At 51.2% G+C, this 23,756-nt stretch overlaps 8 protein-coding genes across 8 annotated transcripts; 3 read left to right on the top strand and 5 right to left on the bottom strand.

Annotated features, from left to right (window-relative positions):
• Nucleotides 1-1,066: 1,066 nt before the first annotated feature.
• Nucleotides 1,067-2,611, bottom strand: pyrG (orotidine-5'-phosphate decarboxylase pyrG). The gene is made up of 2 exons (XM_073723071.1): nt 2,367-2,611; nt 1,067-2,283 (listed from the first exon to the last, which is right to left on the bottom strand). The coding sequence occupies exons 1-2, from the start codon at nt 2,521-2,523 to the stop codon at nt 1,616-1,618; spliced, it is 825 nt and encodes a 274-aa protein (XP_073588930.1). The 5' UTR covers nt 2,524-2,611; the 3' UTR covers nt 1,067-1,615.
• Nucleotides 2,612-2,651: 40 nt separating this feature from the next.
• Nucleotides 2,652-3,482, bottom strand: BDW74DRAFT_144644 (MAPEG family protein). Its single transcript, XM_073723070.1, has 3 exons — nt 3,358-3,482; nt 3,119-3,254; nt 2,652-3,058 (listed from the first exon to the last, which is right to left on the bottom strand). The coding sequence occupies exons 1-3, from the start codon at nt 3,387-3,389 to the stop codon at nt 2,777-2,779; spliced, it is 450 nt and encodes a 149-aa protein (XP_073588929.1). The 5' UTR covers nt 3,390-3,482; the 3' UTR covers nt 2,652-2,776.
• Nucleotides 3,483-3,564: 82 nt separating this feature from the next.
• On the bottom strand, nt 3,565-5,823 carry BDW74DRAFT_144643 (putative diacylglycerol O-acyltransferase (DgaT)). The gene is made up of 4 exons (XM_073723069.1): nt 5,153-5,823; nt 5,066-5,106; nt 4,033-5,017; nt 3,565-3,987 (listed from the first exon to the last, which is right to left on the bottom strand). Exons 1-4 carry the CDS (start codon nt 5,394-5,396, stop codon nt 3,782-3,784), a joined length of 1,476 nt encoding a protein of 491 aa, XP_073588928.1. The 5' UTR covers nt 5,397-5,823; the 3' UTR covers nt 3,565-3,781.
• Nucleotides 5,824-6,009: 186 nt separating this feature from the next.
• On the top strand, nt 6,010-8,289 carry BDW74DRAFT_49530 (WD40 repeat domain-containing protein). Its single transcript, XM_073732957.1, has 3 exons — nt 6,010-6,412; nt 6,468-6,668; nt 6,715-8,289. The coding sequence occupies exons 1-3, from the start codon at nt 6,182-6,184 to the stop codon at nt 8,089-8,091; spliced, it is 1,809 nt and encodes a 602-aa protein (XP_073588927.1). The 5' UTR covers nt 6,010-6,181; the 3' UTR covers nt 8,092-8,289.
• A 39-nt stretch (nt 8,290-8,328) lies between these two features.
• On the bottom strand, nt 8,329-8,793 carry BDW74DRAFT_173665 (uncharacterized protein; the record flags this gene model as incomplete). The annotated part of the gene is made up of 2 exons (XM_073727836.1): nt 8,329-8,449; nt 8,504-8,793. 2 exons carry the CDS (start codon nt 8,791-8,793, stop codon nt 8,329-8,331), a joined length of 411 nt encoding a protein of 136 aa, XP_073588926.1.
• Nucleotides 8,794-9,039: 246 nt separating this feature from the next.
• Nucleotides 9,040-11,602, top strand: pex8 (putative peroxisomal membrane protein Pex17). The gene is made up of 4 exons (XM_073732956.1): nt 9,040-9,157; nt 9,231-10,234; nt 10,282-10,730; nt 10,782-11,602. Exons 1-4 carry the CDS (start codon nt 9,084-9,086, stop codon nt 11,349-11,351), a joined length of 2,097 nt encoding a protein of 698 aa, XP_073588925.1. The 5' UTR covers nt 9,040-9,083; the 3' UTR covers nt 11,352-11,602.
• BDW74DRAFT_49494 (protein-S-isoprenylcysteine carboxyl O-methyltransferase) lies at nt 11,433-12,781 on the bottom strand. Its single transcript, XM_073732955.1, has 2 exons — nt 11,659-12,781; nt 11,433-11,602 (listed from the first exon to the last, which is right to left on the bottom strand). The coding sequence occupies exons 1-2, from the start codon at nt 12,464-12,466 to the stop codon at nt 11,514-11,516; spliced, it is 897 nt and encodes a 298-aa protein (XP_073588924.1). The 5' UTR covers nt 12,467-12,781; the 3' UTR covers nt 11,433-11,513.
• Nucleotides 12,782-14,401: 1,620 nt separating this feature from the next.
• BDW74DRAFT_144626 (putative ubiquitin C-terminal hydrolase) lies at nt 14,402-23,316 on the top strand. Its single transcript, XM_073723068.1, has 13 exons — nt 14,402-15,318; nt 15,377-15,530; nt 15,620-18,344; nt 18,406-18,564; nt 18,618-18,768; nt 18,830-19,431; nt 19,482-19,585; nt 19,641-19,837; nt 19,897-20,460; nt 20,506-20,557; nt 20,607-22,687; nt 22,742-22,798; nt 22,853-23,316. The coding sequence occupies exons 1-13, from the start codon at nt 14,679-14,681 to the stop codon at nt 22,936-22,938; spliced, it is 7,572 nt and encodes a 2,523-aa protein (XP_073588923.1). The 5' UTR covers nt 14,402-14,678; the 3' UTR covers nt 22,939-23,316.
• Nucleotides 23,317-23,756: the final 440 nt, after the last annotated feature.

The raw sequence follows: 23,756 nt of genomic DNA, 5'->3' as shown, positions 1-23,756 counted from the left end.
AGAGAAGGTAGAGAAGGTAGAGAAGGTAGAGAAGGTAGAGAAGGTAGAGGGTATAGGAGGATGGTATAGGTACAGGAGGTAGAGGTAGAGTAAGCATAAGAGGAAAGAGGGAGAAAGGTCAGAAGTAGGAATTGATAATCATGGCTTGGTAATAGCGGATAGAGTTTAAAGAGAAGATCCTGGGAACAGGTGGCTAGGAATATATCAGAACTCGCCGGAGGAGGATGGAACCAGCAGAAAGAAGATGATGGCAGAGAATAGATTAATGGAAGCTGGAGGGGGGTGGAACCAGCAGGAAGAAGAAGGTAGCGGGAAAGACAATGAAGAAGGGAAGCTGGAGGATGGCGAAGCCAGCAAAAAGAGAATGATGGTAGAGAATAGAATAGAGAAAGCTGGAGGAGGTTGGAACCAGCAGAAGATAAGCTTGTGGAGAAGATGCTGGAGGATGACGGAACCAGCGGAAGAGCGAAAATCATGAAGAAGTCAAGGTTGAAGAAGATGAAAAGGTAGCTGGAGGGGGATGGCACCAGCAGGATAAGGAGAAAACGAAGTTATACAGGGGATGCTGATGCTAGCCCCATTGACCCAAGCCCGTCCCTACCACCCAGCCGGGGCTTGTGCACCTAAGAAGAAGTTAGCAATGATCTAGTAAACGAAGCCAACGCAATCTATAGACCCAGGCCTTACCCCTCCCTGCCTCCCACCTGGGTATTAAGAAAAAAGAAGGTGTGAGGAGATGGAAAAGGAGAGGGGGAGTGAGGAGATAGGAAAGGTGAGGAGGACGAGGAGGAGGTCGTGGAGGAGGTCGTGGAGGAGGTCGTGGAGGGGGACGAGAAGAAGAAGAAGACAGAGGGAGGCAGATATAGACCGGCGCCCGGAGCTCAACTCCATACCTAGGTAAGGTTTCTCAACCCTCGTTGGCCCGCGAGAATTGATAATGCATGGCTTCCAGCTGTTTCCTGCTGCTGCTAATTCTATAGATCCATAAGGCTTGTCAGAAACCATGTTTAAACTCCCGGAACTATCGTGTCGAAACAGCCAGAACCACTGTGCCAATGGTTGGCCAGGAACTCAGCCCTAAACTCAGGCACGGACATACAGCAAACGTTGATACTAACTCCGGGGTATGGCTTGATCATTGAGCTACAGCAGTGCATTCAATCTTAATCTTTGTGATTTGCCCTACTTTGGGTGCATTATACGCTCGTCGCCAAGCCCTAACTCGGGGTTAGGTTGGGAGGTAGGTCCGGGCGATGACGCCCACAAACCTGTAATCACCTCCCAACTGGAACTGGCTTGACGCGACCTCAGCGTACCATGTATAGATGGATATGGACTGTGGTAGTGACAAGGCTGTGTATGTCAAAAGAAGTATATACATCCCGGGCGTGCCTAACCCTAACAACTAGGCAGCATGTGCTTTAGGGCTACGTCAACTTCGAAAGCTTGCAAGGTATCTGAATCAGACGCTGGTCCTAATCATGATGGATGCGAGGCTCTTTAAGCGGTATCACCAAGTTCGTTGCATACGAAATGCATGGTCTAGGTGGCTTTTTCATGCATGACCTCTATTTCCAACCGGACTATACCAGATCTCCCAATTCCACTCGCGGCCTCACTGCCCAGTCCTCTTCAGGTAAGCCGCCCATCCCTCATCACGATACCTCTTCGCAGCCTCAACAGGGTCAGCAGCCTTGTAGATACCCCTACCCGCAATGATAAAGTCCGCGCCCCGACCAACCGCAGACTCGGGGGTCTGATACTGCTGCCCAAGCTTATCCCCCTTATCCGACAGATTGACACCAGTCGTAAAGACAACAAAGTCCTCGTCCTCCTCCTTCTTCTGAGCCTGCACCTCGCTGAGCGCCCTCGTGCTCACGAAACCCATAACAAAGCCCTTGTACTTGCGCGCATACTCGACCGAGCGCTCAGTGTACTCGCCCGTCGCCAGAGACCCCTTACTCGTCATTTCAGCGAGGATAAGGAGACCGCGCTCGTTTGCGTTCTTGAAGTCGGCGCCTTGGGTGGTTTGCGCGAGGGCTTCGACGATACCCTCACCGGGGAGGATAGCGCAGTTGATGATGTGCGCCCATTCGGAGATGCGCAGGGCGCCACCGTGGTACTGCTTTTGAACTGTGTTGCCGATGTCGATGAACTTGCGGTCTTCGAAGATCAGGAAGTTGTGCTTTTGTGCGAGGGCTTGGAGGTCGGAGAAGGTTGAGGGCGTGAGGTCGTCGAGGATGTCGATGTGGGTTTTGAGGACGGCAATGTAGGGGCCGAGGCCTATTTCCAGGTCAATTAGTCATCGAACTTTGAGGAGTAAATCAAAAGGTTGGAGAGCGGCGGGGCACGAGGGAAGGACGTACGGTCAGCGAGATCGAGGAGTTCGGCGGAGGTGGTTACGTCTGCGGAGACGGTGACGTTGGTCTTCTTCTCTTCAGCGATGGAGAAGAGCTTCGCGGTGAGCGGGTTGGGGTGGTTGGCCGCGCGAGTGGCGTAGGACAGGTGGGATTTCGATGACATGATGACGGTTCGTAAAGGACTGAATTGAGATGGATTGGGTAGATTGAAGCCCAAGTGGGATGGCTCTATAGAGAAAAAGTCACCCCGCCGCGGGCGGAATTTTTGCTCCGGCCCGATAAGATACGGTACTACAGCCCCTTATCAAATCTCCACCAGAATCCATTCTGCAGCTCAATAATCTAGATTATTATATTATACAAACATTTGAAACGAGCTTTCGTCCCTCGTCTCATCTCCATTTTCATGAGATAATCTACATGAAATCGCTCGCGACGCCAAAGGCGCTCAGTCCCCATAGTCCCGCCTGCGCAAACCAGCACAGCATGCCGTTGTACCGTCCATTGCCGTTCGGCTTATCGCTGTAGATGTAGCCAAGCATGTAGAGGGTACGGAAGACAACCCAGGCCGCGCCCAGGATCGCCGCAGCCTGAGGGTACTTGATGCCGGCGACCAGGATCGACAGCATCGTCTGCGGCGCGTTCTCGAGGAAGTTGCCGTGAGCGCGCTGGGCGCAGTTTAATTGGTGGGCTTTGGGCTATCCATTTCTCAATCAGTATCCTGGGGTGAGGCTACGAGAAATGAACTGGACGCGTACGTTGGCTTTGCATTGCTCGATGCTGGCGTACGCGTGAGGGTACGGCACCCCGGCAGCCTTACGGAACGAACCGACAAGGCCGCCGTGGATGAAGCCGAGGACAGGGATCACGCCGAGTGACACGGCGATGGCGTATCTATAGCGATGAAACAGGTGATATAGTTAGCAGGTGGCGGTTTCAGGGCCAGGGTGAGACTGGGCTGGCCAAGCTGTGTGCAGTGTCACCGTCGCGGACGTACCCGTAGTTGCCGGGGATGGAGATCTCGACCATGGTGGGCAATTGGCGAATGAGGTTTGCAGATTGAGTTGAGGATTCACAGATAAGGATTCTGACGCTTGCGATTCGCGTTCGTCTCGAGCTATGGCGTGATGAAAAGTGCGTAGAAAGGAGACTTATATAGTTGACGGTACTCGGAAGACGGGCCAGATAATCTATCCGGAGCTTGGGGACAGCCATGTTCCGGGATTGGCTTTCAACTATCCGGGGGCCGCCCCAGGTCTTTAGAAACTCCGTAAACAAATAAGAACATTACAATTGATCGCTAATCAAAATTTTACTTGTTTGAGAGGTAACTTGTCCTCATGACCGCTTCCATTACATTCGACAAGTATTTAGCTGGATTTCCACTACCCAATGCCCGTCCAGTGCATCTCCTAACCAAACTACGGATGTGTCTTGCTGACACTGCCATACTTCGCTTGCCACGCGAAGAAATACAGCAGAGCTCCAAGGGGCTGTCCAAGGACGCAAAATGTCACCCAGAAAAACGAGTTTCCAATCGCCTTGCCCAAAGGAGATTTGAGCTTCTCGAAAGGAGCTGTTAGAAGAATCAACGGGAGTTGAAACATCATTGCCAAGGACGCAACGCCTGATATCGTTAGAAGAAGCCCTAAGATGTGATATGGAAACATACCGATCATATTATGCGTAGGAACCCCCACGAGGATCTCGTGCAGTACAGCGGAAACCGTAAAGACTACGGTACCGGCCAACGTTGGGTTCCAGCCTCGCATAACAAGCGGCATGTACACATGCCGCTTCATGAAGGTGTAAACAGGGCGGTTCCAGGATCGCCAGTACACCCCGAAGCTCGGGCTGTTCCACCAGTCCGTATAGAACTCGCGGTCCCCGAACCGCATGATCTCAGCCAGACCGTTCATCAGCGACTGGAAAAGAGCATAGAAGCCGGCAAGCCAGATAACGAGGGAAATAGTGGAGAGCTTCAGCCCTCGCTCTAGTATGGATGTAATGTCCAACGTCGCAATCTTCTCGGTCGCGTTGCGCAGAAGCGGCGCGGCGTATTGCGCAGATAGCAGCCACACAACTACTGACAAACATACAAACTCGAATAAGCGCTTGCCGACGAATGACCAGCGGATTCGAGGCGTTCGGGGATAAACCGGCTGATATACCAGCGTTGGCGCCATCAAAAAGTATGCTAGGTTGCCAAGAGTGATGTTCCGAGGATACGGACAAGACCGGTAGAGTTCTGGAATATCAAAGTCCGCCGACGGGGAGCAAAGCATAGCGCGACGAAGATCGCGGTTCGTCAACGCGTACGAGTACGACTTGAGCGACACGATGATAACCTGAATCTCAACAACAGTGCCGATTCCCGGGTGGTTGATGTAGTAGAAGATGACATAGCTCGTCGCAGCCAAGCCGAAGAAGCTGACTATGGAATGCAGTAACGCGATCAGAAACCACGTCTTTCTAGACTCTTTCAAAACATCTTCCTTCTTCGCTCGCCCGATTACGCGCTGGGCATGCCCGGATGCAGCCAACTCGATGAAGTACGAGCACAGCAACTGGCAAGGGACCAGGGCAAAAAGTATTGCGCCAATCACGACGTCTTGCTTGCGATAGTCATGACATCGGATGCAGATCAAAACACCGTACTGCGCCGGTCAGACGGGCAGCCATTGCGTCCTATGCAGGGAGCTCACCTTGAGGAAGTTTTCGATGACCAGTCGAAGATTCATGGCCACTAACGCGGGTCAGCGATCGTAATACGATACACAGGAAAGTCTTACCCAACACGACCACCATCAGATTCCGAAACCCGATGAAGCTCGTGGCCTTGGTTGAGTCCCGGCTGAGGCACGAGTGCCGGACTTGCGAGTGAATAGCTACAACATGTCGATATGTGGCTGCCTTTTTGATACCCGCGCCGTTCGGTCCGTTGTTAGAGGCATGCCCATTAGAATAATTGATGTTGGCCTTGTGGGTACCGTTGGTTGCTGGAGCAGTAGGCGACGAGAAATTTCCGACGACCATCTTGCTCTCTCTATATTATTAATGATATATAATGAATATATGAGCAGTAACAATGAGGTAAATGATGAATAGATAGCGACCGAGTCTCGATAGCTGTCAGAGATAGCAGCGAGAATGTGTCGTCGTGCTCCCTAGGATCTACTCGGCCCTGCGGATAAGGTGGGGGTGATCAGTGCATCGGATAAGAATGTCAGTCGATGACAGACTACAACCGGTCAATTGACGACAGGAGATGGTCTGGCGCGCGAGTGTCCAGGAGGCGAGCAGCAGGAAAGCAGAGACAAACGGTGAGAAGAGGAGAACCCGAGCAGCACGGCGGGGTTGTCGAGGGTTCTCATACTGTCGCAAAAAAGGTTGAGCATAGGCCTCGACGAGCCGACTAAGAGACAGGGGAGGAGAGCCGTTGTTCCACCTGCATGCCTGGAATCCTGGGATCCAGCGACTGAGAGCTGGCGCTGTTGGCCGGGGACTTTCGAGGCCTTGGACGGTCGTCACCAAAGGGTCTTAGCGTCGGAGGCAGCTCTGGCCCGGCCCAATCATTCCTGCGGCCGCCTTTCACGTCTCAACGCTGCTGCTGCTCTAACCTTCTAGCTACATCCTACGACGTCGCAATCGACAGTTAATACCGTTCATTAAGCCCGATAGACCGATCTCGCCGTTCTTGCCGTGTCATCGCCGTCATTGACTCGTCGGCCCGTCGAGCTCTCCGCCTCCACCCTGCCATGGTCGCAGAGTTCGCCAGTTTCTTTGTTTGCTAACTCCGATCGCGATGGCTTACTACGACGATGGTGGAAACGACTCGCAGCCGTTCGGCAGGGGTCAAGGTGGTATTCAAGGGCCTCGTCGACCTAGTACGTATAATTAGTTGCTCGCTTGCTGGACGTCGCTTAACGCTCGCAGGGCTGGTAACCGATTATGGATCGTCGATGGTACAATGGATGCGCAACCGGCGACCAAAATGGCAGGGAGGCCATCGGATGGAGACAGAGAGACCAAGCGCCAGCTATATGGTGGATGTAGGTACTGTCTATCAGGTCGAACTGGCTCAGGGCTAATGGTTTGCCATCGCAGATGCTTCCTCCGCTGGCACGAGTACACTCCCCTGTCGACTCGATTCCCGTGCGACACCTGCACCAATCTATCGGAAAGTCGAAAAAGCCCATCACAGTTGTTAGGTGGACGCCAGAAGGGAGACGTCTCTTGACTGGCGGGCATACTGGAGAATTTATGCTATGGAATGGCACGGCGTTCAATTTTGAGACGGTCATGGATGTAGGTGGACATTCTTACTGTAAAGACCCCGAGGCTGACCATGTAGGCACACTATGATCAACTACAAGCAGGAGTTACGTCGTTAGCGTGGTCGCACAGTAACGACTGGTTGATCTCTGGAGGACAAAAGGGCGATGTGAAATACTGGCGGCCAAATTTCAACAACGTCGAGACGATAGACGACGCACATCACGACGCCGTCCGCGACCTAGCATGGTCCCCGAGCGATACGAAATTCCTTTCAGCCTCTGACGACACGACACTTAAGATTTACGACTTTACCGCAAGAACATGCGACACTGTCCTGACCGGTCATAACTGGGACGTCAAATCGTGCGACTGGCATCCGACAAAGGGTCTGCTCGTGTCGGGGTCGAAGGACCATCAGGTCAAATTCTGGGACCCCCGTACCACCCGCTGTTTGACGACGCTTCATAGTCATAAAAATACTGTGACCGCTACCAAATTCTCCAGAGTAAACAGCAACCTCCTCGCGACGTCGTCGCGCGACCAGACAGCGCGCGTATTCGACCTCCGCATGATGCGGGACATCTGCATTCTCCGCGGCCATGAAAAACCAATCTCCACGCTTACATGGCATCCGGTCCACGGCTCCTTGATCTCCACTGGTAGCGAAGATGGGTCTTTATACCACTATTTACTCGACGAGCCCAATCTACCACCAGGCCAGATGCCTACTGTCGCCCCCTACGACAGCCCCGATCCCGCAAACACACCTGCTCAGGTCATATTCCCAGCCCACCGAGTACAGTATGCTCACGCCGCTACTATTTGGACGCTCGACTGGCATCCTCTTGGTCATATTCTCGCTTCTGGGTCAAAAGACAACTTCACGCGTTTTTGGTCTCGAGCGCGACCTGGAGAGATAAGTTACTTGAAAGATAGGTTTCACATTGGTGAGGAAGCTGCGGAAGCTCAGGGGACGTGGAACCGCAACTTTGGAAGAAGACAAATGCGTGAAGAGGAAGAGCAAGAATTACAAGACGAGGCGGACAGCCTTGTCGATCAAAGGAAGACTCCAGGGACAGGTCTTCCTGGCATACAGAGCGCACCTCAACCAGACGGGATGGGCTCTTTACTGCCAGGTATTGGCGCGGCCCAACCTCCTCCACCTGGATTAGCCGCCTCCATGGCTCCAGGCACGGCTTTCCCTCCCAACCCTCCTTTCCCCGCATTTCCTTTTGCGCCACCGTTTTCAGGGGCTCCTCCTGCCTCCGGTACCCCACCGATGAATACGCCCAATGTCGACCTAGCAGAGCTTCAAAAGCAGCTCGCCGCGCAGGGAATCAAATTGCCGCCAGGCTTCCCCCATCACTTTACTCCTGTGTCTGCGCCAATGGGTGGCGGCGGGCTCCCTGGATTACAGGGTGGCTACCATCCAGACAACAACTATGGGCGGTGATTAGGAGTGGCTTGGTTTATGATGTGACTGGACTGGGGCGAAAGTGTAGGTGATTTTTCCGGATAGTAGCATGGCGGAGATATACTCTTATCTATGAATGTATCATAGCATCACGACGGTTGATCTGTTCCTAATCGGAGCAGAGGTTGCATTTTCGGCGTATTGTTTCTGATATCCTCGGCAATGAGTTTGGACTTCTCACATTAGATTCAAGTCATTACCTTCATATGGCCTCAATCATAACCCGCCTGGCATAGGGAAACTCGACAGTATCAGAACCATGATATTCACGCCGCCCCAGATTATCGGAATCCACGTCGACATTCGAAAATTCCCTGCTTCGTACACGGACCCTAGCCTATAAATTTTAGCACACACCCTCCTCAGTTGGATTATTCACCCAGCAACATACATTCCCCCGACAATACTCCCTGCTACAACCGCCTCTATACCCCCGATGACGGCATAGACCACAGGTACCCCCAAGCATATCCTCCAGTTTCGACCTTGCATGATGAGCGCAAAGGCTGCGACAGCCAGATGGCAGCTGACATAGAAAATCAGGGTCCAGTACAGCGTAAAGCGCCAGATGTCTTTGGTGTGGTATAGGTAGAACGCGACATTGCTGCGGCCGGGGAACGGATCGTAGAGGGACGGAAACGGGGGCGTCACGTAATTGATTGGGACACGGTTGTTTGCCATCTCGAACACACGAGTATAACGGCGTCTTCCATCAGCAAAAGCAGAGTGTATTTGAGAAAAATATCATGACTTTCCTTTCAGAGTTGAAGCTGTCAAGCTCGTTCTCTCCGCGGCGCTTTACGCGGAAAGAGCCTGTTTGCATCATTTGCACTTCCCCATAGTAACCTCGGCAGGTGATCGCCGCGGTAATCGTCCGCTGATAGCTGCTCCACGCCTGTTGACATCCTTCGGTCCATCACTGATACCCCTTATGCCATCTATAACCGCCAATTTGGGGCGTGCTTCCTGAAATGGCGACCGAGCGCTCCTTGGGCGCTCTTCTGCATTCCCTCCAAGCTCCATCTCACGCTCAAGATGGCTTAAGGTAACATAGGATCCGCGATAAGCTCCCCGGTCCGTTTACGAATGCGATAGCTAACGTCTACACTATTTTCCAGCTTGCTTCCCACCGCAACGAGCCTCCTCGCCGTCCTCAAGAACCCATTGAATATCACACTTCTCGCCTCGCAGCTGCTGGCAGCTCCGGCAATATGGGACCAACACGTCGACCTGCATGTCTGTCGTCGGATCATCAGCGTCTTCAATACAGCCGCCATGGCGATTCTCCAGAGCGAAGAGTCGGAGGACCCGCGGATACCATGGGGCGGGCCTGGCCCGAAGAAGCTGGATCGGGAGGAATGGGTTAAGGCTGTTGTTGGAGGCGCCGATGAGAAGTCACCGCGATGGAGGCATCTGCTTCTTATTGGAGGTGTTCTGTTGGGGTTCGAGGGTCAGGATAGGCAGGGATTGCCGTGGAACGTGCGGAAGAAGCTCGAGTCTGCGCTTGTCACGGCGGCGCAATTCGCGCTGGAAGAATTGGACCCGCGGGATGAAATCGACGGTCGCTGTATTACGATGGTGCTCAATTACAACTTTCTACTTATCTCGGATGTGGAGAGGGAGAGGTTGAATTACAATCGGCTGTTGCCGATCATGGTCCAGGCGATCTACTTCTCGCCTGAGGGTTTCGAAAGCGCCTACTTCCTAGGGTCTATTGACCAGGATATCATTGAGACGCCGTCAAAGCGATTTGCGTGGCCGCCGCAGTCGTCCACCGTTCAGCGGGTAACGGCAATCGCTTCAACTCCGCTCGTTTCTGCTTTAGGTCCGCTCTCTAGGTTAATCGCTCATGCGGTCGATAATGCTCGGGATCCTAGGTTAGTCGCACGGTCGGTCGATCAGATTGCGGACTTTGTCCGGACGATGATGGTGCAATGGCGACAGAACAAGTTATCGGAGGTTGATAAGGCCGAAGAGCTTGAGTTTCTGGAGCCCGACTCACTGCGGGATACGATACCAGGCCTATGGAAGCTGCTCCGCAACTGTCTATACTCTGTTGTGATCATTCTTCGAGCGGTTCTTGGACGAGTGATTAATGATCGTGCCCTGGCCTCCGACAAAAGTGAGTGCCCCAAATTTACTATAAGGGCCGTTACTAATAAAGTATAGGTGCACCATTTATCTCGATGCAAGCACTCCATATCCTTCGCAACTTATATTTCATCTCCTCTCGAGTTGGCCAGAACTCTTCTTCTCAGCATACATTCGTGACACTTGCGGCTGTTGATATCCTCGCCCAGTGCCCGGATTTGGCGGAAAACTTCCTGAAGAGCATCAAACCAAGTGAGATGGGACAAATTCCTGCTCATCCCGTTGAGCGGTGCCTTGATCTTTACTTCTTGAATACCTCCGAGCTCTTTACAACGGTTGTGTCTCCGAAACTCAGTGAAGACCTACTCATTCAAGCCGCTATGCCATACCTTCCAGCAGGTGGAAACAATCACCTTCTCGAGATATTCGAGGCCGCCCACAGCTTAGCGCTTGCCGTCTTTTCAATTCCTAACAATGCAGTCGTGGCGGCAAAGCATCTTCCTTTCTATATCGACAATCTTTTTGCCGTAAGTCAATAATCATTTCACTGTCAGGATGCCAGCTTAAATTCTTTCCAGGTCTTCCCAACCAACCTCTCTGGTCGCCAATTCCGCCTCGCCTTCAAAACAGTCCTTCAAGTCACCGCGCCACCATCCCCAATCGCGAACCGCCAGCCCCTCCTCCCTTCAATCCTCCTCGAAGTACTCTATGACCGCGCCCTCAACAACGCCTCCACAACACCCCTTCCACCATCTTCACAGCCGCCCAGCCTCTCGCCCGATCCGGACATGGCGAAAGAGGCCCCGGTCCCGCTCTCCGAACAAGCGTTTCTCACGCTCGCTCTCATTGATAGCCTTCGCTTCCTCCGAGTTGAAGACTTGGAAAAGTGGCTGCCCTTGACTGCGAAGCTGATAAATGCTATTTCTGCGACGGAAATGCGGAGGACCTGCGTAGAAAGATTCTGGGACGCACTGTGCAATGGGGAAATGGATGTTGAGAGGGCGCATTACTGCGTTACTTGGTGGAGTACAAAAGGTGGGAGGGAAATGGTACTGCTGGGGGCTGACGATGCGAATGCGCAAAGTGATGGTCAGGGAGCTTTCATGTCTGGGGCTCTTGGACCAGTTGCCCCTGAGAGTAAGCTCTGAATATGCCTTGTTTAAAAGCGAGTCTATATGGTATCTGAGGCACCTGATACCACTGATTGAGCCCAGCACGTCGGATTGCTATAATATCCTTTGCCTCACAGTAGGCAATGGGCAGTGATCTACTTGTATATAGCTGATAGAACATGATTCAACGATTTCACCCTATGCGATACCCGGAATACCAACGATGGTCCTCTTCTTGTACTCCACATACTCCTCCCCAAAGAACGCAATCAAGAAGCGCTCCTCCCCTAGCCATACCATTAGTGTCTGACATGAAGAAAAAATCCGAAAGGGGGAAACTCACTCTGGATCCTACTGTTAAAGAACTTCCACAGCACAACCGCATACCCCAGGAAGCAAACCACATTCCCAAGCACCAACTGCGTCCCGAGCCCCCACCAGAAGAACCCAAAGTAACTCGGGTGCCTCAATACACTGTAGATCCCATGCGTAACAAGCATATGTCCATCCTTCCGTTCAACCTGCACCGTATGGTTGAAGTTACTCCCGGCTTGCGCCATAGCCAGCGAGCGAATCGCCTGACCCACCACCATAACCAACAGCCCAACCACAACCTGCACTTTCACGCCGTCCACGGAAGCCGTGAACCCGAAGTACGAGTCACGCGGGCAGAAGATGTACCCCAGCAGACACTCGACTGCCGCCGAAGAATGCGCGACGTTGTAGGCCCATCCGTTCGTAGAGAGCAGGAACGCGGAGATATCGGCGTAGCGTGTGTTGTGTGCTGCGGTGATGTAGTACTCGAGGAAGTGGAAGAGCGCGAGACTGGATAGGAAGAAGGGCAGGCGCCAGAGGTAGTGAGGTGACCAGTCGATTTCGTGATTGAAGAGGTCGGTTATGTTTAGCAGAGTGAGGGTCAGCGCGGTGGACAGGCCGAGCGTTGTGCCGAGGAGGAACGCGCGTAGCGAGATTCCCGAGAGGGATTTCGAGCCCGAGGGGTAGAGGAGGGCGTCGGTTGTTGTGGTTTTCGTTGCGATCGGTGTTGAAGATTGCGATGGTGAGGCTTTGGGGGGGTTCCAGGTGTTGTATTCTGTTGCTGGCGCTGCTGCTGTCTCGGTGGACGCGGAGGGGGTTCCGGTGTCGTTGGCCATGGTTTGTGCTAGTTCCGTGTTGTTCTTTGGCGATCTGAGAAGGCGAGAATGTAGAGCTGTTCTAAGGAAGAAGCATGGCAGGAATTGGGAATAGAGTACGTTCTTTAAAGGTTGGAGCAGAGAGGAAAAGATTGATTGAGAACAATCGGAGAGTTGGCGGAGAACAATATCAAGTGGGGATAGCTGGCCGGTTCGGTTCCAACGGAGCCTCAGGGACCAATGCGCGTCATGTTTGCGGTCTTTGTTCTTCGCACCCTGTCTGGTTCTCTGGATCTAGAACACGAAGAGATCTGATTTATCTTGGGTCACTCTATATAGTCCCTTACAATTCATATCAATCAGAAATACCGTGTCCGTGAGACTGCGAGGGAAGAAACTTGAGTGCCTAACTTGACACCACCAAGCCTAAAAAGGACTAGCCGGCCACATCTATATATAACGGTAACGGCGGGCGATCTCCAACGCGAGCTTCAGGTCCCCGCTTCCGAAAGTCAATCGACCGCATAGTAAACCCAAGATGCCCGACACAGAGAAAGACAAGATGCTGCGCGGAGAGCTTTTTCGCGCCTTCACTCCTGAACTAACAGCAGAGCGGGCTCGTTGTCGGCATGCCTGTAATCGATTCAACACGGCCGGCGAAGTGTCGCGACGACGGTTAATAGAACTCTATAAAGAGTGAGCAATAATTGCCTATTGCTGACGTGGTGACGGCAGACTTGCTGACCCGGCGCATAGCATATTTCAAGACATGACGCCTCTCCCATCGTCCAAAGAAGACCCAGCCGAAGATGACATCGTCCTGGACAAAGAACCCTGGATCGAACCGCCCATTAGAGTCGACTACGGCTACAATGTAAAACTCGGGCAGGGCGTCTTTATCAATTTCGACTGCGTCATAATCGACACCTGTTTAGTTACCATCGGCGCACGAACTCTGTTCGGACCTAAGGTGAGCTTGTACAGCGGGACACACCCTTTAGACCCGGACCTTCGCAATGGCACGTCAGGCCCGGAGTCAGGAAAGGAGATCCATATTGGCGAGGACTGCTGGTTAGCAGGGAATGTGACCGTGCTTCCAGGGGTGACCATAGGAGACGGTGCGGTGATTGGAGCGGGAAGTGTGGTAACCAAGGTACGTATGCTTGCCCTCGCCCGTTATTCATCAAGGTTAAGAGACTTGGTTTTGACTCACGGATGCGATCAGGATGTCCCTGCGTATCATCTTGCTGTTGGAAATCCTGCTAGGATTGTTCGTGAGATTGAGCGTTCTGGAAGAAGTAGATAAGCCAGCTCTGGCACCAAATCAATCCATGTATACCTACCCTGCGGTCAGTAAGCTTCTAATCTGCGGCAGCCTCGACTGGGCGGCCAGCTAAGAATTGACATGTGCGCTCATTCAGATAATGGTCCAGGCCTGATCCACACCCTTATCATATAAAGAGTGTCTCCATCATCGTGTTTGAATACCTCACCGGCTGCAAGGGATCAAGAATTTTCGTCCGTAGACATGAGCTAGGGAGTATTGTGATAAAATGGATCATAACCACGATGTGACGGGGTTAAAAGAAGCGTGGTGAAAGCAAAGTCAATAAAGTGAGATAAGTGCTAGCTGTGTTGACATTCCTTCAGCGCTCGGTGTTGCGGGGAGCTCAGAAGAGAGACACCTGAGCATGTACACATCTGTAGTGACCAAATGCTGGAGCGCGGATTTTGATCCCAGTGAAAATCAACAGTAAGAAAGATTAGCCATCTAGGTTTGTCAGAGGTTGCGTAGGTGATTGTGAAATAGAAATAATAATGGTGTGAAAGTGAAAGAAGCCTTGCGCCCGCGTCGGCCGCTCCACCGCCAACGTCAGAGCTGCTTCCCCGGCTCCTTCAACACCGCGTTACTTTTCCAGCTCCAACCCGCCATAAAAAGACAGAAGGCACATCGGAATATCTTCATTTGCAAGCGCTGAGCTTAAGAGACGCGATATTTCATTAGTAAAGGTTCTCTGACCCTGGTGCTGCCTCCATTATTATCTTCTGCTTCTACTCTCTTTTTTCACTCCGCTCTCCGTCATTCCCTCAGGTACCTTTTTCCGACCTTAGTTATCGCTCACTCTCAGCTCCTCTTCCAGCCCTCCACTCTTCCCTCGAGCTTTACTGTTGATTGCTAAGGCCTGCCGAGTTTCAAATTACTAGTCCTCAACGGCCGAGCTTTGAAAATGTCATGGCAGTTGCCCCGCTAGAGAGCTCTAGCACCCCGCCTGGCGCTACATCGACCGACACAACGCGTTCTCCCGGTGATTCCATGGAAGAAATCGACACCCAATCCACTCGGAAACGTCCTCGTCTCGACAGTGGGAGTGGTGCTTGTGAATATCTGCCTGCTCCCGACGAGGCGTCCACCGCGCTCTCCGAAACTGCCCCGAATGCTCCTGCCATAGCGGACCAGGTAGCCGCTGTGCCGAATCGCCCAGCTAGCAGAATGACTATCAACATGAAATCTCCTACCGCCGCCGCCGCCGACGACCTCCCCTCCGCTCGCGAGGATACTCCCGCTGGGGAGCACATCGCAGACGCCAACACCGACGCCGATGCGCGGAACAGCGGCGAACAACCTTCGAATGTGGTTTCCCTCTCACCATCACCTACCAAAAGCCCGGAGATAGAAGTGGCGGAGCTGGAAGATATGGATCAAGATCCTAGCACTACAAGCTGGAAGTCCTTAGGTGAAGCCCTGCGGGACCCTTCGGTGCCAGACGTGGTGCAGCTCCGAGAGCAGGTCGACCTACTAGATACTTTTCCGGCTATCAATCATGAAAATCCGCGTGAGAACCTGGAGGAGGCAATTTATCTGATTGAAAAAGGTTTGATTTGTCCTAGGGTCTCCATCTTCAGTTGAACATGGGCTAAAACCGTATCCAGGACATGAGGCTGACACAATAGCCTTCACATACGTCAAGCAATGGTTGGATGATGTGGTATCCTCTCTAAAGCAATTCACCTACGAGACTTATATGGATTCAAGGGTTTTTTGGGATGAGGTTCCGCTTCTAACAGAGAGCCTGCTTCGCAGAGCGTAAGTGGCCTTTGCGTCCCTTCGATTGTCACATAATTGGACCCTTGCGGTCTAGTATGATTACTCTAACGAAAGTCACATATTCGCAGTGAGCTATTTCAGTCAGATGACAGCGCCGAGATTTGGAGGTGTATAGAAGGTTTCCTCATCAACTATACTCGGCTGACTTTTCACCTCATTTACTTGGACGCCCAGTATCTCGGACGGCTGACTACAGAAACTAACTTAGAAGGGTTGGACCTAATATCTCGGAACTATCTTCACCCCCTGGGTTGGTTGGTAAGCTACGAGAAAACCCCGTTTTTTGTTGCTCTTCAGAGGCAATACGGGCACGAGGTTTGGAACATGATAACCCGCCTCAACGACCAAGTCCTAGCCGCTCCAATAAATGGTGTCCAGCCTCTTTGCAAGTACGCGTCCACTATGACGGCACTCATACCCCAATGTCCTCAGCTTTTACCGTCCTTGCTTCAAGCGTTAAAAATCGTTAATGCCTTGGCGGAATCAAGGAACAGCCACGGCGGATACGGTGGAGATGACCATTTGACGGATTCCCAGGGGGATCAACGAGCTATGAGTACGGTGTATAACCTCATACGATCCGTAGACGAGGCATACCAAGCTCACATCACCAAAAAGTCCCCTTGGGTGAACAACGAGGCGAGCGCCACGGTGATTCGGCATCTGTCAAGCACATATATGGCCCTCTGCAATCAGAGCACAAAATTTGCTTCGAAGATTGCCGATGATCTGGCTATACGTATCCCCGAAGACGTGCCCTCGATTAGTGTTCCAGCCATCGTTTATCACAGCTGGAGATTTGGCGTTCTAAAAAAGCACATCATGGGCGGACGAATGGAATTACGTGTCGCGGGAATTGATGCGATGCAGAATGACTTTGTCACTGTCTTTCAGCAGTACATGCGAGGAGATCCATCAATTGGACTGCATAATCCTGTTGTCCAACACATGCTCAAGCTGCTCAGAGAGAGTAGGATTGTCGAGTATATCGTCGGCATCGAATCCCATCCTCAGCTAATTCTAAGGAGCTATAACATTGTAGGCTTCCTTGCCGTTACCAAAACATACATTGATGCCGATACCGACACGATCTGGAAAACCATCACCGATAGTCCGGATCCTCGTACGGTGTCAGAAGTGCTTGGGATGCTTCAAAAGACGATTACGCTGCATACCGACGTGTCCAGCCTCCTTTATCTGTGTTCGAAATTGCTAGAGCTGCCTCTCACACATTTTGACCAGCGAATGGTAGAGTTCACCCAACAGCTTTTCGTCACGCTGCGGGGCGGAAATCTAAGCAGACAAGACTCCTTTGACAAGCCACACGTTGACGTAAGGCCTTTACATTTATGTGTGCGCCTAATTCGTGAGAGCGCTGCTACCGAAGACCTAGCTGTTGATCAAAAAGCCCAACTGCAAAAGTTCGCTAGCAGCCAATTAAGCTCCTTTATGAATGTCGGACTAAGCGACGCTGACAAGATGGATATATACGAGCGATGTGTCCAGGATATTGCCGAAAAGAATCATTTTAGCGTCGGCAGTATTCAGGCCTTGAATGCTCTTCTTAGCAGCCAAGATCCTCAAGAAATTCGGAAGCTCGCCACTGAATTTAATCTCACACAGCTAGCTATTTCCGAGGTAGCTGAGCTGGTGCAACGGAATCGAACCGATTTCGCAGATACCTTCTCAAACAATGGGTTCAGCTCCCGTGTTCAACTGCTTTCCAGGATAATTGAAGGCGCACCTGACTCCATTACTCCGGAATTGGGTGACATCCTATGGCAGGATGTTTTCATGTCTTCGTCTCTTCCCCGACAAGGAAGAAGACCCCTCTGGGAGATGTTGTGCACGACCACTCGGCACAGCATGATCGAGAACTCCTTTATCGATCGCTGCATCCAACACCATCTACCTAAGCTGTCGCCCTCTGATTATTGCCCGGAGGTGCTCGCATTTGCCAAGGAGACCATCAACTACGAGATCCGGTTTGATCCCCCTGCGTCAGTCACCGAGCATGAGGTGGTCTCTATTCCTGGCATGGACCGAATATGGAACTTTATCTTGACCGCGCCTCCGAGCACAATTGAAGTCGACGCGACCGGTTTCGCCATAGAGGTTTATCTCGACCACAATATCATCAATCGTTCTCACAGTTCATCGGTCGAGGCGACGCACATGGCCTTAGTTGATCGTTGTGTAGATCAACTTAAATCTGCTGCGTCAAGGCTCAAATCGCTTTCCAGTTGCCGTACAGATCCTAAGGCGGACATGATGGTTGTTGAAGCCCCTAATGAAGGAACGCTCGCGGACGAACTGAAATTTAGTCGCTCGCTTTTCTTTCTTCGGCAATTTCTGCAAGCGTTACGTGCTCGACCCCAGTATAGTCCACCGCAAAACTCACCCGCCAATTTGCCAACCCAGCCACAGAATGGCCAGCTGATCGATATTCGCTACCAAGCATTTGACGGCGGCGCTCAATCAAAGGTTCGGTCATTGCGTATCGGAGATTTATCGACAGCTTCCGAGCTTGTTGAAACGCTTTCGAAAGTGACTGGATTCCCTAAACTTATGATCATATTCTCCGGACAAAGGATTGAGCTTCTTGAAAAACCAGACCAGACGCTCCGCGACTTGAAGCTTTCTTCGGGGCTGTTGATCGTCCGGAAGGACCCGAGCTGCCGCGGGGTGGCCGCACGGAAATCCCAGCCCTTGACTTCGGTTGATAATGAGGTGCTTAAGCACTTTGATGATCTATACGAACTCCTCAGCCTTGACGACTGTTTAGCCCGGGAGGTGCGTACTAATATCCCGGATTCTTCCCCGGGTTCCAATATGTGCTAATTTTCCTTGACAGATATACGATTTTCTTATGGTCTTTCCACCTCAGGAGAAAGTTATGAATCTGGTCAAGTCAGTTGCAGATGATGACAATCTGTTTCTCACGGCCAAGCCATATAACCTACTCTACTCAGTTCATGCGCTTTCTGAGTGCCTTCGACAGGAAGCCCTCGAGGTTTGTGACCTGTTACAAGCCTACTTACCCGAGATGCTAATGCTACTGCTCAGCCAACTCCAAGTGAAGCTTTCATTACTCGCAGTATGAAGGTTGTGGTCGCCGCCTTGACTCGGCGTGAAATACCAGAGTCCCTGGCGACATCAATGACGAGCATATTGATGGCTCACAGCTTGATCGATTGCCTATACACTGCCTTAATTGGTAAGTCGACTACCGTCAACTATCCTTGGTATGGTTGGATAAAATATTAATTGGCCATTAGTGAAAGCCGGTCCGTCAGATGTGTCAGACGATGTACCTCTAGTCCCGGATTCCTCTGACTTGGTGACTCGGTTAATCCGCATCCTGGAGGTTGGGCAGGGCTTACGAAACATTCAACTTCCAGAGATCATCATACACAGATTGATCTGCTGCATTTTTGCCGTTTTTATCCAAGGGTCTCTTCGAGACCCCTGGTTCTGGGGTGCAACCAAGCAGCAAGTCAAATTTGAACAGCTCCTATTCTCCCTTCTAATCGAGGAACCCCGTCAGCCCATCAGAAAGGGGATATCGGAAACCATCTGTCTCATCTGTAGCTCTTCAAAGCAGTTCAAAAAACCAAAGCTTCCATCTCCTCAAGCACAAGAAACACGCGAAATGGCTCTTTCAGAAACCCCTACCAGGATTGATATACTCGCGACGATATGGGATGCATTCGTCCGTGCCTTCTCCCGTGTGCTAGAACACCCAACGCAATCCCAGGAGTTCTTCGATACCGCCTACGTCGTATTCTCCTCAGTCGCGGAGAAGTCACCTCATGACCTGATATTTAGCGAATATCTCAGACAATGGAGCAGCATTATGCTCACCCACAGAACAACTGAGGTTCGGCCCATTTACCCTAAATAGCCACTCCCTCGGCTAACGTTTTCAAGTTTGTGGGTAGAGAGCCCGTAGATCACATCATCTTTGGCTTTTCCCGGCTCTTGAAGTCCTGCTTAGAAATTGCAGAGACATCTAATATATCGCTCGACACCTTGTGAGTTGGAACATTCTCCGATCCAATTCTCACCGCTAACAGCATTCATTCGCAGCAACCTCACGGAGCAACTTTTTGATACTTATCTTTTCCCAGACCTCTCCCTGCCTTCGCAGGACCTAATTTTTCCGCAAATCCCCGTCATGCACAATCAAACGCGCCAAGAGCTCTATGGGATAGTCTATCATCTTTCAAAGTATGGCGATAACTATAGTCAACTCATATCGCGTCTGGAGGATATAATTCCGGAAGGTTCGTACTGGATGCCTCCAATCCACCAACACCGTTGTGACTGACAACTCGTTCTATAGATCACACATATCAGCCCGGTTGGTCCTTTGAGCGACAAAAATTGATCCGCTCACCGGAGGGCTATTCAGGGTTGAAGAACTTGTCAAACACGTGTTACCTCAACTCACTTCTAAGCCAGCTTTTCATGAACGTGGGGTTTCGTGATTTCATGCTCGGGCTTAACCTTACCGACCCATCTGCATCACAAAGGCTGCTCAATGAAACCAAGAAAGTGTTCGCATACATGCAGGAATCATGGCTCAAAGGCTTCGAACCCCAAGCATTCGTTGAATCCATTCGCACGTACGATAATGAGCCTGTGGATGTGACCATTCAAATGGACGTTGATGAGTTCTACAATCTCCTTTTTGACCGTTGGGAAGCCCAGATATCGAACCCTGTGGACAAGAAGAAATTCAGGTCGTTCTATGGCGGCCAGCTTGTTCAACAAATCAAATCAAAGGAGTGCGACCATATTTCCGAGCGCCTTGAGCCGTTCTCCGCTATTCAGTGTGATATCAAAGGGAAAGCAAGCCTCGAGGAGAGTCTGCAGGCTTATGTCGAAGGAGAAATCATGCAGGGAGGTAAGTGCGCCAAGATCACTTGGTGATTTTTTTCTGACTTGACAGATAACAAATATTCCTGCACCTCTTGTGGGCGTCATGTTGATGCCGTGAAGCGGTATGTTATAATCTCGCTTCCCCTTTCCCTGATACTGACTTGCGTGCAGAGCTTGTCTCAAGGACGTGCCTGACAACCTCATATTCCATCTCAAACGATTTGACTTTGACATGGTAACCATGCTACGCAGCAAGATCAACGATCAATTTGAATTCCCCGAGAGGATAGATATGACACCCTTTACCGTTGATTATCTCTCGGATTCGAATGTGAACACCCAGCAGGACGTCTTTGAGTTAGTCGGCGTCCTAGTGCATAGTGGAACGGCCGAGTCTGGTCACTACTACTCATACATTCGTGAAAGGCCTAGCGGGAACGGGAAAGGCACATGGGTAGAGTTCAATGACTCCGATGTCAGCAGGTTTGACCCAGGTAAGATCGGAGAGCAATGCTTTGGCGGATACAGCGACTCTCTGCACTCAACCTCTGTGGGGCAAATGCGGTTCCATAAAGTCTGGAATGCTTATATGCTGTTTTATCAACGTGTTTCAAGCATTGAATCTGCCAAGTCAACATACAATGTGGCAGACAATCACTACCCGATACGCGTTCCTCTGCCAGTACCGCTTGCCAACCATATCGTGATGGAAAACGAAGTGTTCGTCCGCGCCTACTGTCTCGTGGATCCGTACTATGCCCTTTTCGTTCGTTATCTCGTCAACCAGCTCAACGAGGAAAAGCTTGCCAAGAGCGAATCAAGGAAAAAGCTCGAAAAAGCAACAATCTATCTTGCTCTTGACACAATCGAGCAGCTGGTATCCAGAACAAAGGATACGGCGGGATTTGAAAATCTTCTTGTGGAGGTCTATCGGATCATGAAGGAAAATCCCAAGACTTCTCAAAAAGTTGTCGACTGGGTTTATGATAGGCCATCTGCAATTTCCCATCTTCTGAGGAGCTTCCATCCCCAAGTTCGCTCAGAATCAACCAGGCTACTTGTATTCGCTTCGTCAAAGGTTCGAGAGATCCTCATGGAGACCGAAAATGGAAGCCTCGAAAAATCCAAGTGGAACGCTCTTTACTGGGATGGGATAGAATATATCGCTCACACTCTTGATGACATGTGGCCGGCGCTGCAGAACGTCAGCCGCTCATGGGATGATTACTTTGAGTTTTTGTGCTCGCTAGCCCTTCTTGGCCGCCAAGAAGTTGAATTGATCCTCAGTCTCGGATTCCTTCTTAGATGCCTAGAGATGGTATGGCTAGACGCCGATGACTCTTTGAGGCTAAGGCGCCAATACATGACCTACTACAAGCTTGTTGAGAAGGGCAGAAAGTTCTCGCACCGGAAGCTAATGGATTTGATGTCAGAATTACTCGCAAGGATTGATTTTACCGCGCGGCCGGTTTCAGATGATGAACGAGGGGTGCTATCAAATGGCAAGTTCCCAGCCACGCATTCAGAAAATGATCTCCTTCGGCCTTTGGGGCAACGCAGAGAGCTAGTCGTCCTAAAGAAAATCCTTACCCAGTGGCAGAGCCCCCACGCATGCAGGAGAATCCTTAGTCTCCTCATGGACGCGGAGCCAGATGCCGGTCTCATGGAGCCGGTCTTCCAGGTTCTCGTCGAAGGTCTTCGTATTGCACCGGCTGAGCGCTGTGCTCCGTTCCTCGATGCCGCCGTCGTCCTCTGCAGAAGAAGTCCCGACAAGGAAAGGATTCTTTCAATTCTCGACTATGCCGCGAAGGGTGTGGACACTATCAATGATAGTGGAGGCATAGAGCACCTTTATTTCTTCCAAAATATGATGAGCAGCCAAAACGATCGCTTGGGGCTGGACGACACATGGTTCTCTTCCCGCGTTATTGACCTGATTCCCGATTGGGTTCCAGCTCTGCTTTTGTACCCTGACAGAACCATACGAACCGGTACAATGGATTTCCTGCGCAAGATTCTGTTCAGTGAAGAATCGGCAGCTGTTGAAGACGAAGGGCAGCCGCATTATGCAGACGTGGCCAAAAAGTTGGTGGTTGCGAGCGTCGACAAGCTACGGAAGATGTATCTTGCAACCCCGGGTATTAGTGTCGAAACCGGTGCATTGGAGGCCATTAGGACCGTGATGGACCATTGCTTAACCTCTTACTTTGCCGACTCTGAGGAAGACCAGAAGATTGTCAATCAAGCACAAGGTATGTTTTGTTGAAGCTGGATTTAGTTGTGCCACTTTCTAATGTGCATCTCAGCGGTCATAACGGCTATTGAAGAGATGGTAGTTGAGGTACCTGAAGAATTACCATCTGGTAGGTTTTCTTTTTACTTTGTCTGCAGTTTAGCGTCTAACTCTTGGGCCCCAGAATCTGATGTGCCTTCTCCAGAAGAATGGGATGACGGCTCAATGATAGCGAGCGACTCGGAGATGGGAATTGCGGGAACCCCCTGAAAGGCGAGACACGGCGAACGATCGCAACGAGATGACGTGTCACATCACACATGAAGAAACGATTTTATGAAAAACGAAAAATGCACAATGCCTTTACCAATCTATGCTTGCATCAACCGGCGTTTCTCACCCACAGTACAGCTGTACTAGAGACGGGCTCCGGGCTACGCGCTATGGGCTTTTTCAATTGCAGCAACTCCGGCCTGGGTTTTCTTTGTATGAGTGCGGAGAATGGCGTTATCGGGATTCCAGAGACGGCCTGTTCTTTTGTTTTTGTTTCCTTTTCCATGGGCGCACGTATCTAGCTAGTTGACAAGTATCCTCCAGCGGGCCTGCCTACGATATGTTGTGGTTTTTCTTCTCCTAGTTTCTTTTTTCTTGGTTGAGGGTTGCTGCATTGGCTCGTTCACGCATGTCACATTGGGGAGAGGAGTAAGCATCGTACCTAGTTGATAGGCAACGCCCTGTGTGTATCTAATGCAGAAACATTGAGGCCAAAACCAGGCTATCCGGGGCAATTTCTTCTTATTTTTAGGGCTTCAACAGACTTACTATACCGCTTTGGGGAGACCTGTCTAGATAGCTGTCTATGAATCGTAACAAGCGGCCGTGTCATTGCTTAGATATAACCGCTCCCGTCCCCTGGCTGAGTACGCAGAGCGCTCCAGTCAAGTAACGGTTCTGTGGTCGATGGTTCCATCGGGTCAGTTTAGTGCGTGGGCGAAGAGGGAAACGGCAAAACAGCGCTGGGTATCAATGTCTCGAAATCGACTTGAGAGAACAAGACAAGGCCGTGAATTGGGCGAAGAGGATTAGAA

This window comes from Aspergillus multicolor (assembly GCF_047715735.1).
Source record: "Aspergillus multicolor strain CBS 133.54 unplaced genomic scaffold BDW74scaffold_2, whole genome shotgun sequence".
Lineage (NCBI taxonomy): Eukaryota > Fungi > Ascomycota > Eurotiomycetes > Eurotiales > Aspergillaceae > Aspergillus > Aspergillus multicolor.
Note: the sequence above shows the minus strand (reverse complement) of the source record. Positions and strands in the feature narration are given on the sequence as shown.